This window comes from Malania oleifera, chromosome 4 (assembly GCF_029873635.1).
Source record: "Malania oleifera isolate guangnan ecotype guangnan chromosome 4, ASM2987363v1, whole genome shotgun sequence".
NCBI classification, from domain to species: Eukaryota; Viridiplantae; Streptophyta; class Magnoliopsida; order Santalales; family Ximeniaceae; genus Malania; species Malania oleifera.
The window spans coordinates 116,909,517-116,929,202 of NC_080420.1; the positions used below are offsets into that span (position 1 = coordinate 116,909,517).

General features: G+C 39.8%; 2 protein-coding genes across 3 annotated transcripts; one reads left to right on the plus strand and one right to left on the minus strand.

Moving 5' to 3' along the window:
* The first annotated feature begins 1,316 nt into the window (after positions 1-1,316).
* On the plus strand, positions 1,317-3,077 carry LOC131153953 (pentatricopeptide repeat-containing protein At4g18840-like). The gene has a single exon (XM_058106398.1). The coding sequence runs from the start codon at positions 1,317-1,319 to the stop codon at positions 3,075-3,077; it is 1,761 nt and encodes a 586-aa protein (XP_057962381.1).
* A 2,597-nt stretch (positions 3,078-5,674) lies between these two features.
* On the minus strand, positions 5,675-10,727 carry LOC131154078 (small ribosomal subunit protein eS21). 2 transcript variants are annotated; one of them, XM_058106582.1, is made up of 4 exons: positions 10,501-10,727; positions 9,699-9,793; positions 9,488-9,620; positions 5,675-6,013 (listed from the first exon to the last, which is right to left on the minus strand). In XM_058106582.1, exons 2-4 carry the CDS (start codon positions 9,746-9,748, stop codon positions 5,948-5,950), a joined length of 249 nt encoding a protein of 82 aa, XP_057962565.1. In that variant the 5' UTR covers positions 9,749-9,793; positions 10,501-10,727; the 3' UTR covers positions 5,675-5,947. The 2 variants fall into 2 exon arrangements, with proteins under 2 accessions (XP_057962565.1, XP_057962564.1); XM_058106581.1 differs by lacking the exons at positions 5,675-6,013; positions 10,501-10,727 and having other exon boundaries at positions 9,183-9,620; positions 9,699-9,792.
* Positions 10,728-19,686: the final 8,959 nt, after the last annotated feature.

The following is a 19,686-nucleotide window of genomic DNA, read 5'->3' on the forward strand; positions in this document are numbered from 1 at the left end:
ATTGTATCATTTTTTTTTTTAATTATGTATGAATGTCCGATCATTTTTCTATCAAATCATTTTTACTTATAATACGTGCATATATGTTCAAAAATCGTATACTAATTTTTTGTATAATTATTACTTTGTAAGGTTTGCAACTATCACAACATCATGACGATGCCAAGCACTACAGTCGAATGTAGTTTTTGACTTTTTCTATATTTTTTGTTATCTAAATAGAATGAATTTTTGTATTTTTATTTGAATTTTTGAGCAATTTATATTTTAATTTTGAATAATTTATGAATTTTTTCTAGTTTAATATTATGTATGTTAAAATGTAATTATAGGTTTTTACAAGAATTAATGAATGAATTCAAAAAAAAAGTTATTTATTTTAAAGTATTAGAGACAGTTTGAAAATCATCACTAATAACACCACTACAAAGTATTAGTGACTGTTTTAAAACAGTCACTAATCCTGCTTATATTAGTGACGGTTCTCAAACCGTTACTACTAGTATCCCTACAAAGCATTAGTGACGGTTCTTATATCGACAATAATTGGTCTTTTGTAACGATTTTTAATCGTAAAAATGAAAAATTTATAGTGACGGTTTTAAACTTTTAGTGACAGAATAAATTAGTCACTAATATTTCATTATTAGTAACGATTTTAAAATTCGTCATTAATAAGTATTAGTCATTGTCATTTTAGCTACTAATTTGAAACTGTCACTAATAACCTTATTTTTTGTAATGTTATTGTTTGATTAATCACCTCCATCATCCACATGCAAAGAAGAGATTCACACAATATAATGATACTATGGATTTAAAATAGATGGACTAAATGTATTGCATTGGATCAAGAAGAGTGAAGAGTGCCAATAAAATAAGATGCTTTTCCAACAACAAAAACAAATTGCGATATTATTATATTCATTGTAAGAACAATACTAATTAAAATTAATTGTAGAGTTGAAAGGCCCTTGAATTTAAAATAATTATTTTTACTATTCATATTGAGACACTTGAGGCTGACAGCTGAGGGCTGATGCACTTGGAAGCCTTTCATTGGTTCAATTAGTGAAAATGACAATATAATGATAAAAAATACTATAGCTACTACTTATTTTTTTTGGTCTAAAAAGGAAAATTAAAATGTGATAAATCATTTTCATTTTCATTTTATTTTATTTTAAAAAACATAATTAAATTAATAAATTATTTTTATTTTTATTTTTATTTTTTTGTTTTCATAATTTCTATCTTCCCAAAATCTGCAGTACTGCAAGCGTCGACTGCAGCGTTCCGTCAAATGGCCATAGTGGATGCCTCTCCTCTCCCTCCCCTCTCTTCAGCGGCAGCTGACGAACGCGACGCCCAAATTCAAATTCAAAAATTCGAACCACGAAGCTCTCTCTGTTCTGCAATCATGCAATTCCATGGAAGAGCTCAAGCGTGTCCACGCGCACCTCATCACAACAGGCCGAATCAGAGACACCTACATTGCCACCAAAATGGTGGAGTCTTATGCTGTTCGCGCGAGAAACATGGATTACGCGCATCGAGTATTCGACAGAGTTGACGATCCTGATTCTTACTCTTGGACCACCCTGATCAGAGGCTGTGTTCTGGCAAAAAACCCAGAAAAGGCTATTGAATTCTATGGAGTGATGAGGTCGAGAGGCGTGCAATTGAACAAATTCACGTTTCTTTTTGTGCTCAAGGCTTATGGATTGAGACCCAGTTACGAAGAGGGTAGGGTTGTTCACGGAAAAATTGTGAAAATGGGTTTTTATTCTGATGTGTTTATTCGTAATGCGTTGATTCATATGTACTCAAAATGTGGGGATCTGTCCAATGGATGCAAACTGTTTGATGAAATGCCTACGTGCAATGTGGTTAATTGGAATACGATGATAATGGCTTTTTTTGGTTGTGGGGATGTTGAGAATGGGCGTAGGCTGTTTGATGAAATGCCGGAGAGGAATGTTGAGTCATGGAATGCAGTTATTGGTGGGTATTCTAAGTTGGGTAGTGTTGATATTGCTAGAGCTTTGTTTGATGAAATGCCGGAGAGAGATTTAGTTTCGTGGGGTGCAATGATTTCAGGCTATGTGCAGAATAGGAGGGCAATGGAAGCCTTGGAGCTTTTTAACAAAATGCAGTTTGATGGTTTTAGCCCGGATGGAGTAATTATAACTAGCATTCTTTCTGGTTGTGCCCAAATTGGGGCACTGGACATGGGAAGATGGATCCATGCCTACATGAATACGAAAAAATTAACAAATGATGTTATCTTGGGCACTTCTCTTTTGGATATGTATGCTAAGTGTGGATGCATTGACATATCTTTTCAGTTATTTCATAATATGCCGCAAAAAAACTTATGCTCCTGGAATGCTATGCTCTCAGGGCTTGCCATTCATGGTCATGGATCCACTGCTCTAGAGCTCTTTAAGGAAATGGAAGCTGCTCATATTGAACCCAATGATGTGACTTTTGTTGCTGTCTTATCAGCATGTAGTCATATGGGATCCGTTGATGAAGGGTGGAAGCAATTCGATCGAATGGACACAGAGTTTCACATCACACCAAAGATTGAACACTATGGCTGCATGGTGGATATCCTTGGGCGTGGGGGACTAATTAACGAAGCTAAGGAGCTAATCGCAACTATGCCAATGGAGCCAAATATAGTTATATGGGGAGCTTTACTCAATGCTTGTAAGATCCATGGTTACACAAATATCAATGACGATGTTGAGGATTACCTCCAAAAGTTGGCTTTAGGAGATGGAGGGTGCTATGTACTTTTGTCCAACATATTTGCAGGTAAAAATCAGTGGAGTGAAGTTGAGAAAACAAGGAAGGTGATGAGAGAAACGCAAACTGAGAGGAAAATCCCTGGCTGCAGCTCGATTGAAGTGAATGGTGTGGTTCATGAATTCTTTGCGGAAGACAGAGTACATCCTGATTGGAAAGAGGTGAATGAGGCTATAGAGAGGCTTAGGACTCACTCAGAGATCAAGGGTTATGTGCCTAATCCATCACTAGTGTTGTACAATACAGATGAGTTCATCATCTGATCAATAGAGGCTAGTGTCCCAGCTCTCTCGACAGACAGATTTGTGCTTCTCTTAAAAGGAATCTCTCTTTAGGTGTTTTGTGCAAGAATCAGGAGGTACCATATACCTTTTCCTGCCTTCCATTTAAAAGTAATAATGCTTTATATATGTTTATATAATTTTTTAATCAATGGGGGGTTGGTTGTACAAGAAAGATATTACATTGACCTTGGCCTGCCTATTTTTTTAAGTAACAACTGTGTTGAGTTGATGCCAACATATTTTATGCGACAGAACATATGATGGAACGGTGCATTTTCATGTAGGAGTCTAGGCAATTGGGTGAATCTGGTGCATTTTGTCTTGGTAGCTCTCTTGTCCTCCATGAGATTTGGAATAGCAAGTTTAGGTTTCCAATTTTCATCTGGATTTTCCTCTCTGGCAAGGCAGCAAATTTGGTATCAAGGCATCTTACGCAAAGTAGGAAAAAAAAGATTGACTAGAGAGCATACATACAAGCTTGAGGAACATATAGGCATAGCTAAAACCTGAAGGGGGAATCATCATTTGGAGCATTATGCATCCTTTTAATTTTACTTAAAAGCATGTGTCACCAACTTCAAATTTAGATATGTGTAGATTATTTATATAAAACTCAATATAGTTTTGTATTTTGTTTTTCTTTAAGTTCACACAAATCCAAATTTGAACTCCAAATGTTGCCTTTATATAATAAATATATTATTAGTTTATGTTTGGAGAGGTGGTGGATTTGAATTTGTATTGGATTTGAGTAAGATGTAATATAAAATTGTATTTAAATTTGTTCAAATTCACGCAAATCTAAATCTAAGTTTCGAAATCTATACTTCCAAAATGTAGGCATAGACCCTACCCCACAACCAATAAATTCAATGATATGGTATGATTCTAATTTCTAAATAGCTATGATGAAAGATTAAGTGTTTGGGGGGACTGATTTTTGGCTTGGATTTAAATTTGTGTAGAATTTAGGACAAACTTAATATAATTTTATGTTTCCTTTTGTTCAAATTCACACAATTTAGATCCAAGGTTTGATAGTGGTGCTCCAAAATGAAGGATGAGAACTTTTATCATGTAATGTCACTTCTCTATTTTCTTACTTTATGCTTAGAAAATATAACGGAGAATTATATATTCCCAAATTTGGAGTGGTAATGTACACCCCTGAGGTTCTACTTGAATTTTAAATTATTGAAAATTTAGATGAAATTTAATATAATTTTTTACTGCATATTATCCAAATTCACACATATAATTTAAGATTCAAACTCCAAATTCACAAACATGGTGCAAAAAAAATGTTGTAAAGAACTCTTAGATCTCATTTATAGAGAAAACAGTTCATGAAACATGAGCTTTGTTTCATACATAAGAATGTAAGGAATAAAATTGATTTTTATAATTATATTCGTCACACAATTTTTTATTCCAACTCATTTTTCTTTCCCATTTCAACGCCCCAAACATCGGGTAGGGTTTTGAAATATTAGAAAGACAGTGTCCTTCCAATTGCTGTACCACATTCCTAGTATTTGTTAATTGGAATACGAATGAAAAGATAGTATAGCAAATATGTAAAATTATAAAGAATGACCACAATGAAATTTCAAAACTGTTTGGCATCCCTATTTAAGTTGGAGTTGCTTTGAATCTCCGTAAATTTTAACAAAACATAAAGTTAAATTATGTTAAGGGTCTGTTTGGATTAAAGATTTGATTTGAAAAAAGTAAAAAAAAAAGAAAGATAAAGAGAAAACTTATTTTTCATTCGAAAGTTTATTTAATACAATTAAAAATTAGAAAAATTTATATATTAATGATTTGTAAAATCAAAATTTTATTTATAAATTTGATATATTTCTAATTTTCTTTATCAAATTCCTTAATAACCAAACAAAAAAATGTCCTCGATATTTTCCTCTTAAATATTTTTCTAAATTCTAAACTAAGCCTAAAATTTCTTCCAAATGTATGGATCCATTTGGGTCAAGAATTTTATACAATGAAAAGGAGATAAAGAGAAAACACATATTTTGTCTTATATTTTCCTTCTCTATTAAATACTATTAAAAATAAAAATTTATTTTAATATGACTAAAACATAAAAAACAAACTAAATATTAATGATTTATAATATCAACTTTTTATTTATAAATGTAGAGTATTTTTTGCTCTCATTTTTCTTGATAACTAAATACAAAAATAAAAATTTCAAGTCAGGTAATATTTATTTTCTGAGGCGCCAAAATACTACTAAAATGAGTCAATGGCCTAAATATTCCCCACAAGATCTCACCACCAGCATCTTGCCAGTTACCACTACGCATCATCCTCGTTAAAATCTTCCGATGGAGAGTGCTGGTCATCGAGCTTTAACGCGAAATTAAAATGGTGGATGAGACATTGTTTCAGATGCATCTCCAAACAAGACACAAAATAGCGGCCAAGGAAACAAAAATTACCCCACAACAATTCACAATTTTCGACACATTTAAAACCTGGGAAAGCACAAAAAGTTACCAGTAACATTAACATGCAACCACAAGAGCAACGCCAGGTCATATGCGCACTAATTTAACTAATGAATCCTTTTTAATTCCCAACTCTCAACCAATCCTTAATGAAGGTTTAGGCTACATCCAACAGCAAACAAAGGTTATAAAAAGACTCACCATAGCAGGGGGGGGGGGGGGGGAGACTAATCATGATCAAAATCGAAAAATCAAAGCGGAAACTACATATAATCTGTTCCATGTCCAAGATTAACATCGTCCATAAACACGGAATAGTCACTGCCACATCATGTCACTGGCCTCCAAAGCAAAGCAGAGCCACCAAAGTGGAAACTACTGTTGTCGGACATCAGCTCTCTTCTTCTGCCAGAGCCTATCAAGGGCACTGTCAGCATCACCCTGCAATGTTCAAACAAATCTTTCAGAAATGCTACAGAATATCCAAAAAAATTACCAATATGTAAACATCTCAGTATCAGATCATGGAGACGGCATTGCTTCTAAATCCTTTCTCTTTTTTTAAAAATTAGTTTTCAGCCAGTTCAAGCTTCTAACTGAACACTTGTGATTACAATAGTAATAGGAAGCAAAGCCCATACAATGCAGAGTGCACGGTGTAATAAAACCACATCATTGACAAGAAATAAGATTTGATATAAAGCTTGCAATGAAAAATGGATGATTTTTAGCTATAGCAATGCTTTATAACCAACTCGGTCATTGCATTGCAAATCTATAGCACAGCTTGATGCTAACTTGTTTGTTGAATCGTTGGTACTATTTGAACAGATATGTCCAGATGATAATATAACCTCGGCTTTCTTCCACTGAAAATTGTACTCCAATGCAGTCTTAACTATGGACAAAAGGGCTTCTAGCTAGCTCAAGACAATGATCTCCAGCAAAACCATAAACCTCAGACCACTCACAAAGGAAACCCAAGGTCCTCTCATCAGAATACGAAGATGGTTCCAAAAGTTCATTCCCATACAAATCTGAACCATGAGTTCTCATAAGATTCAAACAGAGTACCATAACAACAAACAACCACCAACCCTTAAATCTTTTTACATGAATCCTTTTCTACTAATTTACACAATATTGGGCAATATCCTCACACAATGATGGGTTGCCTTGGGGCAATGGCCTAGACCACCCTTGGCCCCTTTCTAACTATAACCAGCCGTATAAATGCAATGCATCACTTTTATTGAATGCCTTAGGATTCATATCATAGACATCTAATAAGTTATTCATAGGCTATCAACCACCCAACACAATGCTCCTCTACTAGGATTGGGACCAGTTAGGTCACTATATCCAAAGCCCTTGTGCAGATTTTGATTAACAAAAACATTCTTGGAAAATCCTTCACAATGCTGCAGTTACCAATGACTGGTTGGGGCATCCCTATGAACAAGAAGTTGCACTTTCACCACCCAGGTGTAGCCAAAAAAGAGGCAAGGGTGGGTGATACTGTGATCCCAAAGTGACATTATGATAGCCCCTGGGTACAACATCAAACTTGCAATGGTTCCCACACTATTCTGGACATAGAGCTAGCTGAGGAGACCAGGATTAGGCTGACCACCTTGAACATAAGATTGTTACTTTAAAGGAGTTGAAATAATTATTAGAACAAAATTAACATAATTTTCTTTCAAAGAAACTGAGAGATTAGGGGGGAAATCTAGAGAAATTCTAAAAATTCAAAATTTTAACTTTGCTATCAATAAAAACAGAAGAATAAGGTAACCTAAAAGATAGTGGTGTAAATGTTAAAGGAAAAATTATTAAAATAAATTTTAAATTTTTAGGACAAGAAATAATTAATGTCAATACTGCCTATGCATCTCAAAAAAAATAATAAGAAAAACTTCAAATTAATTTTGGGAATATATGGATAATAGTATACATAATACAAGGAACAATAGGGCAACGAATTTTTCATGAGGCTGAATTTCGATGGCCACATAAGAAAGGATAATAAAGGCTTTGAAAGGATACATGGCATGAATATGGCAACAAAGGAGTAGTTTGTTTCATTCAGTATTCTACATCATAAATGTATATGTACTTTGAGAAAGAACAACAATTAAACAATTAACAACCTTCAAAATGACGGCAATATCATTTTAGTTTAACTTAGGGCAAGTCCCCCCCCCCCCCCCACAGACTTCTAAAGGATACAAATTTAGAGGTTTTTAAAGGTAAAAGTATTATCTTCCATGGATATCATTAGTTTTTAACAAAATATTACAAAATTATCTACACAAAAATCACATTACCTAATGACATATTTTTTTAATTTTAACCAATGTTTTAAAAGGCAAAAGTGTTAAGGAAAGGTGTTTTAACCCTTAACAGGTGAGGCATAAGCCTTAAGGTGTTGGGGCATAAGCCTTTTAAGAATTTGTTTTTAAGATAAAAATATGTAAATAAACTTTGTATATTTTAAAAATAAGGAAAGATTAAGAAAATCACAAATATAATATAACAAAGAAAAATTATATGTACTTTGCAAACTACATGTTGATCATTCAAAAATTGCCAACTTTAATACATGACATAAATCATGACAAGAGATAGGTATACGATTACAAAGTTCAAACTATTTTCATTATCTAAGATACATCTCTCAATTATTTGGAAAGATTGACGTCCAAGATTTCTAGAAATCAACTCATGTTATGACATTCCTTTTATACAAACATGTTAAAATTTTTTGACCAATTCTTACCTGAGAATCACACCCAAAATGCATAAGCCTCAACTAGAAAGGCGCAAAAGGCGTGCCTTGTGTAAAAATGCATAAGCCTAAACATAAAATGCATTAGCCTTTTTGGAATTTGGTATTTTAGATTGAGCCTCAAGGCACTTTAGGCATGCCATTCGTTGAGGCAAGCCTTGATTGAGCCTTTTAAAACACTAACATAACACTTGGAACTTTACAAGAGGGCCAAACTAAAAAAAAAAAAAGTAAAAGGCTAACCTTGCAATTGAGAAATGGAGAAAAGGCTTAAAAAATCAAATATATACAGAAATATTTGATGCTGATGCATTTAAGCATGCATTAAAGATAATGAAAAATGAAAATTTTGTAAAATTGGATGGCATCCCTATATAAGTTGGGAGTTACTTAGAGATAAATAAGCTATATGGTTAAGTAATTTATTTACCAAAATTACAAGGACTAAAAAATGCTAGAAGAATAGAGGAAAATCTAACTAATCAAAACAGAAAGAGGGGAACTCAATTTGTTTCCTTTGGTACTTAATAAATGAGCAGGTCAACTTCTTTGGATGATAAAGAAACTCCCTAAAACAAAATACTTGGGCTAAGGGTACAAAACAAGTTCACAAAATTTCCCACTTGAAACACTAGATTACATTCATGTGCAATACTATTTCAAAACTCTGTTTATTTTTTCATTGCAAAATACAATATGGATAAAAGAGGTATGGTGGCACTTTCCCAAGCGTATAAGAAGTAAATTATTTAAGTTGCGAAATCAAACTGAAGATTCAATAACTGCATCAAACAAAAAAAAAACTCAAATACCTTTCGCTAGCATGAAAACTTTATTATACTTTATTTGATTTTGGAATAGTAATGCAAACATAAGAAGAACACTAGCAATACGGGCAACTAGCATATGTAACTATTAAAATCTCTAGTACAACATAGCTTATATGGAACCCACTTTGACTGACTGAAAAGTAGAATACCCAAGCAGGGTGAGTGGAGGATGATTATTATGATAAACAGAATCCATAGTAATTGCTAATTAGTGATACCAATAGACAAGATACAGCCATAAACAACAAAAAGAATCACTGACTCAAAACAAACAAAGTGGGCAGGAAAAAGAACCTGAGCTCGGACAAAACCACAGAGGGCAAAAGTGCTGAATTGGCCAGTGTACAGCCCATGCTCATCAAGATGCCCAATATTAATCTGAACAGAAGCATGATCCTTGGCTGTTATCAGCCTATTAGTGGCAGAGCTGCAATGACACGAGTGACATAAGTAAAATCCATCATACCCAATTAAATACAATCCTTACAGGAAGCAGTTAATATACCATTTCCTGGGGATGTAAAGATCCATGTTTTGTCCTTCTTCGTTTTGCATCTTGAGTGATTGCTTTTAAAGCCAGCTACTAATAACTCAACACACCTGATCCAAATAAATAAAATAAAATAAAAGAATAACCCTTCATCAAATACAAAAAATGCACTGCATCCTGCACATAAACACATATACTCTTTTGCACACTTAAGCTACCAACCAAAAAATCCCAGTAAAATCAGAGTTGACGGCTTTAGCTTATCTAAACTTCCAGGAAAATCAAAACAACAGAATAAGAGTTTAAAACTACTTTTCCCCTTTTTCTCTGCATTAGCATCCAACACAACCAAACAGTTTAAATTGAAGCTTCATGTTACGCTCATCAGGGACTTAAGGTCAAGCTTAATATGATACCACGACGTTTGGGAATTAACAGGTGATCTCTAAAATGATGTCGTTTCTAAATAACTATGTTAGTCAATCAGAAAAAGAAGAACCAAAAATAGAATCTCACTAGGGCAGGAAGTTGTGAACTATACACTGGTTCAGTCGTGATGAAATGTACATAAAGGAGAAGCCCAGTGACGATTGGACGCACAGATTCTTACACCATTGCTCTCAAAGATTACATATGAAGATACCTAAGATAGATTTCCTTCATTTTGATGCAGAAAATCGTTGAAATGCAGGAAATTCTTTCAACAAAATTCTATTAAAAATCACAGTAAATAAATAAATCACAAGACTTATGATTTTATACAGCAGTCTCGCACAGAAACACAAAATTAGAGAGAGAGAGAGAGAGAGAGATGTACAGGAATAGCGAGCGGTGGGCGATATAGCAGGCGAGCGATCAGCGAAGGCGTCCGGTCTCTGGGGAGGCGTTGTGCGGGTTAGTATATATAGCTAGGGTTTTGTTCCTTCTCTGCGTCGATGTCAATTGACTAAACTGCCCCGCCCTTTTTTCTTTCTGAAAATGAGTGTTTTTCTATAGCTAGGGTTTTGTTCGCAAATTCACTTTCAAAGTCTACAATCCAATTCTTCTCCTTCATCTACTCTTAGTCTTTTAATTTTTATATCTTTTTTCACTTCCCATCTCTGCTTTAAATATAATAGACACATTTTTAATTCTATTGTTTAATCTAAATAAGTAAATTACTATATGTTGCAGGGTAAAATTTGTTAGGATGCTCCTTCGACTTCCGTTGACCTAAAAAAGGAAGAAAAGAGAGGCTTGGAGGACCCGATGTGTACTCCGGGGGATCACTCTAATGCTTAAGTAAGAGGAACGCTTTTGGAGAGGCTGAATGCAACAGTAAAATAGTATTCAATGACTTACCTTGGCCTTTTCTCCAAATCTCTTCTTATGGGACTCGAGTTGACCGTAGGTTGGCTCGAATTTATTGCGCGGGGGTGTGAATCGCTCTCCAGCCATAAGTGCATGCACCTATTACTTGGCTATTAAAGCTGCTGGCGTGGATCTCTCCTCCTTTTTATTGGGTTGGAGCTGATTACTCATTTGGATGTCAGACCCGAAGAAGGTACAAGATAGGCGTTGACCTGCCCTCATTGGTTAGGTTATTTTGGGCGCATCAGTTGTCCCCCCCTCAGTTTCAAATTTTTGGAAAGAATTTTGAATAATTGTTTTGTCTGCTTCTTGGTTTAATGTTCCCAATCTATATTTGTTTCTTCTTCTTCTCCTCCTTCTTCTTCTTCTTCTTCTTCTCTCTTCTCTTTCTCTCCCTTCTTTTTTTTTTTTTTTTTTGCATGGTTTACCGAAGGAGGTGCTGAGCAGCCTGTGCCGAGCTGTTCATACCGTACTGTTTTGTCCGAACTGTCCATGCCGAGCTATTTTGTCCGAGCTATTCGTGCCGAACTGTTTTGTCTGAGCTACTAGAAGAGCTGCTCTGGCCGAGCTATTTTGCCAATTTGTCCGTGCCGAACTGTTTTGTCCGAGCTACTTGAAGAGCTGCTTGGGCCGAGCTGTTTTGCCGAACTGTTTGTGCTGAGCTGCTTGAAGAGCTGCTCGGGCCGAGTTATTTGACCTGCTCCATAGAGGGACGTTGGCCGACCTGTTCCATAGAGGAATTTGGAAAATATGTCCCATAGAGGAAATTTTTGCCAACCTGTCCGACCTGCTCCATGAGGGGAAATTGGCCGACTTGCTCCATAAAGGGAATTTGGCAGACCTGTCCCATAGAGGGAATTTTTGCCGACCTATCCAACCTGCTCCATGGGGGGAAATTGGTCGACTTCCTCCATGAAGGGAATTTGGCAGACCTGTCCCATGGAGGGAAATTTTGCCGACCTGTCCGACCTGTTCCATGAGGGGAAATTGGCCGACTTACTCCATGAAAGGAATTTGGCAGACCTGTCCCATAGAGGAAAATTTTGCCGACCTGTCCGACCTGCTCCATGGAGGAAAATTAACCGACCTCCATTAAGGGTATTTGACAGACCTGTCCCATTGAGGAAATTTTTGCCAACCTGTCCAACCTGCTCCATGGAGGGAAATTATCCGACCTCCATGAAGGGTATTTGACAGACCTGTCCCATTGAGGGAATTTTTGCCAACATGTCCGACCTGCTTCATAAAGGGAAATTATCCGACCTCCATGAAGGGTATTTAGCCGACCTGAGCTATTCCATGCATGGAAGTTGTCCGACCTGTCCCATAGAGGGAAATTAAACGAGTTGTCTGAGCCGCGTTTATGTGTTGGGCTATTCTTGGCATTCCATTTCATGTCCGTCTACTTGGCTATTTTTGGCCTGATTAGTCGTGCTCATCTGCTTAGCTGTTTTTGGCCTTTCGAGTCATGCTCGTCATTTGGGTCTCTTTGCCTGATGAGTCGTGCTCATCTGCTGGGCTGTTTTTGGCCTTACGAGTCGTGCTCGTCGTTTGGGCCTATAATCCTAATGAGTCGTGCTCATCTGTTAGGCCGTTTTTGGCCTTGCGAGTCGTGCTCGTCGTTTGGGTCTATAAGCCTGATAAGTCGTGCTCATCTGTTAGGCCGTTTTTGGAGCCGCACTTGGCAGCATCGCCTCAGCCACAAGTGTGTCATTCTTAGTGAGTCGTGCTCCTTTATTAGGTGTTTCATCTACTCATTTTCCCGAGGCATCGTCACATCCTTCTTTTCCTGCGAAAGATTGATAAATGCATGTTTTAAATGCACCATACCTTGGGAAGCGGGTCGAATGAAACGTTCTCATTTATGGTCCCTTGTCTGACATTGTGTCCGAGGCGATGTAGTCTTTCCGAGGCGCCGTTTGTCCTCGGGAAATCGCGGTGTGCATATGTCAGAGATCTTCTATGGGTTTATGGGATTCTCTGTGTCCTTTTTCCCCCTCGAGACGCAATCCTTTTTTGCAGATGATAAATTTTGAGATTCCCGCCTCAGGGATTCGTGCCGTCCTCTCTTTATAAAGGCCAGGAGACTCCTTCATTCTGCACACATCTTCCGAGTAGAGGGCTCCTTCATTCTTTTCTCTTCTTCAATCCAATGGGTCTCCCATCTGTCGTTAGGTATGCTCCCCCTCTCTACTATATGTTTGTTTTGTTTTTCTTCATGTTTTTGTTGTTCTTGCGTTAACTTTGTGTGTTTGATCTTTTTTTGTAAGACGGCCTTGTTGTTTGTGTGCGGAATTTTACTGTTTTGATCTGCTTGGGCATCTTTTCTTCTTTGTTTTTGTTGGGTGCTTGCTCGTTTGATCTGTTGGTAATGGTATTGTCTCATTCACGCTTTGTTTCCCCTCATGAAGTCTTCTTCATAGCCTTTGAGGGTTCTTACTATGGTGAGGAACGCCCGTTGTGGCCTCACCCCTTTCGACTTACAGAATGTTCGTTACTTATTTGCTATACCACAGGGTATTACTGTTAGGTTACCCTCCGTTTCCGAGTCAGCCCTTGATCCAAGTTCCGAAGAGCTCTGCCTCTATACAGATTATTTAGATTTAGGTCTTAGGCTTCCTTTTCCCCCCTTTGTCTCTAATGTATTACGTTTCTACCGGATAGCACCTTCCCAACTTGTTCCAAACTCCTATCTCGCTCACCTGTTTTGCCATCCTTCTGCTCCGCCTCGGCCACCAGTCAACAGTTCCTCTCTTTAGAAGTTGTTTCCAAATGCGAACACATTCTGTAGAGAATGAGCTATACTATTTCAACTCTCTACTAGGCTATAAACTTTTTTCGCCGGGCAGCTCTTCCATACATAACTGGAAGTCTCGTTACTTCTTTGCTTTGGGGGAGTTGAACTACAAGGGCTCTTCGGTCTGGTCTTCTCCTCTTGATGGTAATGTGGTCTCTCCCTTCTCCACCTTCTTCTGCAGGGCTACCAGTAGGTTATCCGCCAACTCAACTTTTTCCTTTCGTCCCTTTTCCTTTGTAGTTCGGGTGCGCCACCTTCTTCCAAGGCTTTCGCCCGACGAGCAGGCCATCCTGAAAGAGCTTCGAGCCCTTGGCAAGCAGAGTATTATCCCTCATGAGGAGCTGCTCCAAGAGCGTGTCCTCGTTCAGTGGGGGATCAGCCTCGTTTCCTCAAGTCTCTCCTCGCCTCTAATTTCTATATATATGTGTTCGGATATTATCTCTATTATTAGTGTTAACTCTTTTTCTCTCTATCCTTGCAAATATGGACTTCACCAGATATGAATCTCTCATGGGGGAAGCTAGAAAGCAAAGGGTGAGCAGCAGTAGGAAGAAGAGAAGGGAGATTAACGGGGAATCTTCCCAAAAGGATGCACCCTCTACAGGTGATTCAGGTGCCCATCAAGAAGAGATCAATGCTGCTCCTCCTCCAATCCCTCAGCCTCTTACTGAAGCGATTTTTCACGAGCCGACCCGTTCTGCCTCTGCTCTCCATCGGGTGGTGCACACTGAAGATTTTGTGCAGGCCTAGTGCACTCTTCCTGACGCTCTTTCCATGAAGATCCACCACACCTCATACCAGGTGTATATTCTTCCACTGGCTTTATTCTTCTCCCCTTATACATAGTTTTGCTGACTGTTCTGTGTTTTTGTGTTCTTCCTCAGCTGGCGACGATGGCTCTGGCCCAGGAGAAGAAGGTTGCCGAGATGTACCGGCAGACCTTGGACACTTGGGAGAAGTACGTTGTTGCTCAGAACGAACTGCATGAGGTCGAGGTCCGTAAGCGGGCTCTGTAAGTTGAGGTTGAGCACCTTCGTAGGGAGGAGTTACCTGCTAGGGAAGCTACCGTTGCTGCTACTGCCTCTCCCGAATTGCAGTAAAGGAGTACAAGGACTCCAACCAGTTCGTCATTGATACTTCCAAAGCATATCGGGTGGGATTCAGGAGGTGTCGGGACCAAGTCAAAACCAAACACCCTGAGCTTCCGTTGGACGGTGTGAGCTCACATGGTTATGGCAATGAGAGTCCTGAATCCGCCGAAGATCTAGATGAGGATGAGGAGGGAGAGGATGAGGAAGCTGGAGAGGGAAGTAAAGCAAACTAGTCTGTAGGAACTGAACTTGTAATTTTTCAAACTTTATTGACGTAGTACAACTATTATAATTGATACTTTTATTACAACACTGCAAGAAGCGCTTTTTAAGAATAGTATTTTTTTAACATTTTTCGAGTTCCATGTATTCTTAATCTCTTTCCCCCCTACATCTTCCAACTTGTATGTCCCTGGCTTTATCTCGGTTGTGACTTTGTATGGGCCCTTCCAGTTGGGCTTGAACTTGTGCGACCCTGACTCAGATGGGTTGTTCCGCATCTTCCTTAGGACTAAGTCTCCCGGCTGGAAATTTCGTAGTTTGAAGCGTTTGTTGTAGTACCTAGCTACTTTCTGCTGGTATGCTGCAACTTTTAGACTCACCTGGTCCTGTCTCTCTTCCAGTAGGTCTATTTCTAATTTGAGCTCTTCGTTGTTGGTCTGCTCGCTGAAGTACTGCCTTCGCCAGAAGGGTATCCCTACCTCTGCTGGGATGACCGCTTCTGTGCCGAAGGCGAGCATAAAAGGAGTTTCCCCTGTTGCCGCCCTCTTGGTGGTGTGGTATGCCCATATGAGTGAAGGGAGTTCCTCTACCCATCTACCTTGCATAGATTTGAGTCGCGTCCTCAACCCGTGCAGTATTGTCCGGTTCATGTTCTCTACCTGTCCATTGCTCTAGGGGTGCGCCACTGATGCGAAGACAAGCTTAATAGATAGGTCCGAACATAACTTTTTGAAGCATTTGTTGTCGAACTGCCTCCCGTGGTCCGTAACTATTGCCCAAGGGATTCCGAAACGGCAAACCACTGCTGTCCACACAAAGTGCGTAATGTTCCGCTTTGTTATGGTGGCTAGAGGTTCGACCTCTACCCACTTAGTGAAATAATCTATTGCTACCAAAAAAAACTTTTTTTGGCTAGTCGTCTGTGGTAGAGGTCCGAGGATGTTTATCCCCCACCGCGCGAAAGGCCAGGGACTGGTTAGAGGGGAGAGTAGATTAGAGGGTACGTGTGGTACTACTACGCATCTTTGACATCTGTCGCATTGTTTGACGAGCTCGACCGCGTCCTTCTTCATTGTGGGCCAGTAAAATCCCTACCGCATGGCCTTGTGGGCTAGAGCCCTACTAGCAAGGTGGTTTCCGCAAACTCCTTCGTGGATTTCCCGTAGTATGTACTCCCCTTCCTCATTGCTTAGACACCGAAGGTAGGGCAGTGTTAGGGATTGCTTGTAGAGCTCCCGGCCCATCAACGTATATCTTGCAGCTTTCCTCCTCACCTTTAGAGCTTCCTTATTGTCCTCTGGTAGGGATCCATCCTAAAGGTATAGGAATAGAGACGCTCTCCAATCGTCCTTGCTGATTTCGGACTCTACTGAGTTAATTCTGTCCTCCTCATATGAGAGTTTCCCTATTCATTCAAGATAAATAGCGTCTTTCCATTTCGAACTGGTTACTGAGGCCAATTTCGCGAGTGCGTCGGCCTTTTTATTCTCTACCCTTAGTACGTGTTCTATGTCAAACTGAATGAATGCTTTTGCGTATTCTCGGGCCTTAACGAGATATTTCTTCATTCTTTGACCCCTAGCCTCAAATTCTCCTTTCAGCTGCTCTACCACCAGCTGGGAATCACTCAATACTTTGATCTGTGCCACCCCTAATGCTTCTGCCAGGCGTAGGCCTGCTAACAAAGTTTCATACTCCGCATCGTTGTTGGTTGTTGTGAACTCCTGTTTTAGTGTGAAAAGAGTTTCACTGTCGTCCAAGGCTGAAATGATGAATCCAGCTCCCCCTCCAGCAGCGTTAGAGGACCCATCAACATGTAGTGTCCATATGTCCGACTTAGTGGATGACTCAGGGAGCCTTTCTGCTGTAAAATCAGCAAATACCTGGGCCTTGACAGCAGGCCTTGGTTGATACTGTATGTCGAACTCAATTAATTCAATTGACCACTTCGTCATCCTTCCCGAACTCTCCGACCGCTGCAGAATTTGTCTCATTAGTAGGTTTGTTAACACAACTACCTTGTGGGCTTGAAAATAGGGCCTTAATTTTCGTGCTACACAAATGATGGAGAAGGCAGCTTTTTCCACCGTGCAATAGTTCTTTTCGGCTCCACTCAACACCTTGCTAGTGTAATATATGGGCTGATGCTTCCTACCTTCTTCCCAGACCAGGATCGAGCTGACAGCATTTTTCGTGGATGCTATATATAGATAGAGGTCTTCCCTATTCTTTGCCTTCATCCAGAGAGGAGGGGATCCGAGGTATTGCTTAAGTTGTTCGAAGGTTTTGGCCTGCTCCTCCCCCCTTCGAATCCTCCCTTTTTCCGTAGTGCTCTGAAGAAAGGTAAGCCTTTGTCCCCTGAACAGGAGACAAACCTGCTGAGGGAGGCTATCCTCCCAGTCAAAACTTGGATCTCCTTTTTAGTCCTCGGAGCTTTCATTTCCAGCAGTGCTCGTATTTTATCTGGGTTTGCTTCTATACCTCTATGAGTCACCATAAAGCCCAGGAACTTTCCTGCAAAAACGCTGAATACACACTTCGATGGGTTCAGCTTCATGTGGTACCGGCGAAGGAGCTCGAACGTTTCCCTCAAGTCTTTACAATGTTGCCTTACTTCCATGCTTTTTACCAACATATCGTCTACGTACGCCTCCATTGTTTTTCCGAGCTGATCTTTAAAGATCTTGTTCACCAATCTCTAATATGTGGCCCCTGTATTTTTTAAGCCGAATGGCATCACCCGATAACAATACAAGCCCCTTTCAGTGATAAAAGAAGTTTTTTCCTCATCAGCTCGACTCATAGGAATTTGGTTGTACCCTAAGTAGGCATCCATGAAACTGAGGAGCTCGTGCCCCAAGGTCGAGTCCATTAGTTGGTCGATTCGAGGAAGAGGGAAGCTGTCTTTCGGGCATGCCTTATTCAGGTCCGTGAAGTCTATGCAAGTGCGCCATTTTCCGTTCAGCTTCCTTACTAGAACCACGTTGCTCAGCCACTCTGAGTAGTCTACCTCCCGGATGAAGTTGGCTTGCACCAGCTTCATCACTTCCTCATCGATTATTTTGATCCGCTCCATCGCGAAGCTCCTTTTTTTCTATTTCATAGGTCGGTGATTGGGGTCATCTTGCAACCTGTGCTCTATGACTTTAGGGTCAATGTCGGGCATATCTGCGACCGACCAGACGAACAAATCAGCAAATTCGTCCAACAGTTCGCTCAGCTCCGCTTTCAAGGTGTCGGGCAAGTGACTTCCGATCTGTACACTTCTCTCCTGGTGGCCCTTCTGGGGTACATGTCTGATGTCTTCATCTACTGTACTAATTTGAGGATATTCTCCCCTTACTTCTAGATCTTCCACCGTTAGAGTTTCTCTAGCCTCCATCTTCCCTTTCAAGGCCATTACATAGCAGCTCCGAGCAGCGGCCTGATCTCCTTTGGCAAATCCTATCCCTTGTGGTGTAGGGAATTTGATTTTGAGGTGGTATGTTGACGTTATAGGGTGAACTGCGTTAAGGAAAGGGCGACCCAAGATGACATTGTACACTAAAGGTCGGTGGACCACAAGGAATTTCGTCAGCATCGTGACTTGCTGTGGGTTCATCCCCATTGTCACCGGTAACGTGATTGTTCCCAAGGGGTGAACAATGTCTCCCCCGAATCCTACCAGGGGGGTCGAGATCGGTTTGAGTCGTTCCTTGCCGATCTTCATCCCGACCAGGACCGACCAGAACATGATGTTAGTCAAGCTCCCATTGTCTATCAATATGCGTCTAACCATGTAATTGGCCACAAGTAGGGAGAGCACCAGGGCGTCATCATGTGGCTGCTGCACCCCTTCTTCGTCTCTGCTGTCAAAGGTTATAATGTCATCTTTTTTGTTTCGTTTGCTACTGGTTTCCCCCTTCTCCATTGATAGCACTTGTTTAACATATCTTTTGCGAGCACTCCCGCTATCTCCTCCAAGGATCACCGCCATCTCCCCTATGACCTGCTCTTCTTTTTCTTTTGCGCCATGCCTCCTCTGCTCGAGAGGTTCCCGCGCGGGATCTTCTCTCTTTACAAACTTTGACAAGTGTCCTCTTCTTATTAGGACTTCGATTTCTTTCTTTAATTGAATGCATTCTTCTGTGTCATGGCTGTGATCCCTGTGGAATGCGTAGAACTTGGACATGTCCCACTTATGAAGAGGCGTTTACATGGGAACAGGCCACGAGATGTAATCCTTCTTTCTTATTTGTATCAGTAATTCCGAGCGCGGTATGTTCAGGGGTGTGTAGGTGGAGAACTTGTTGTGCTGTCCTCTCATCTTTTGACCCACGTGCAGCGCACTAGTCTCGTGTCTTTTTGCGAATCTATAGGAATCTCCTGTTTCCCTACTACTGTTTTTCCTTTTCCGCTCTATGTGACTTCCTCTCGTATCCATCATCTCCTCCAGATTGATGTATTTCTGTGCTCGGACCATTAGCTCCCCCATATCTACCGGCAACTTTTTCCCCAGTGAGTATAAGAAGCTTCTAGGCTGGAGAGCCGTTGTCAGGGCTGC

Excerpts from the sequence above, each read along its gene's own strand:
- LOC131153953 (XM_058106398.1), top strand. The coding sequence starts at position 1,317 with ATGCCTCTCCTCTCCCTCCCCTCTCTTCAGCGGCAGCTGACGAACGCG.
- LOC131154078 (XM_058106581.1), bottom strand. The coding sequence starts at position 9,748 with ATGCAAAACGAAGAAGGACAAAACATGGATCTTTACATCCCCAGGAAA. Across the intron at positions 9,621-9,698 it reads CTTTACATCCCCAGGAAATG|CTCTGCCACTAATAGGCTGA; the intron begins GTATATTAACTG and ends GTGTCATTGCAG.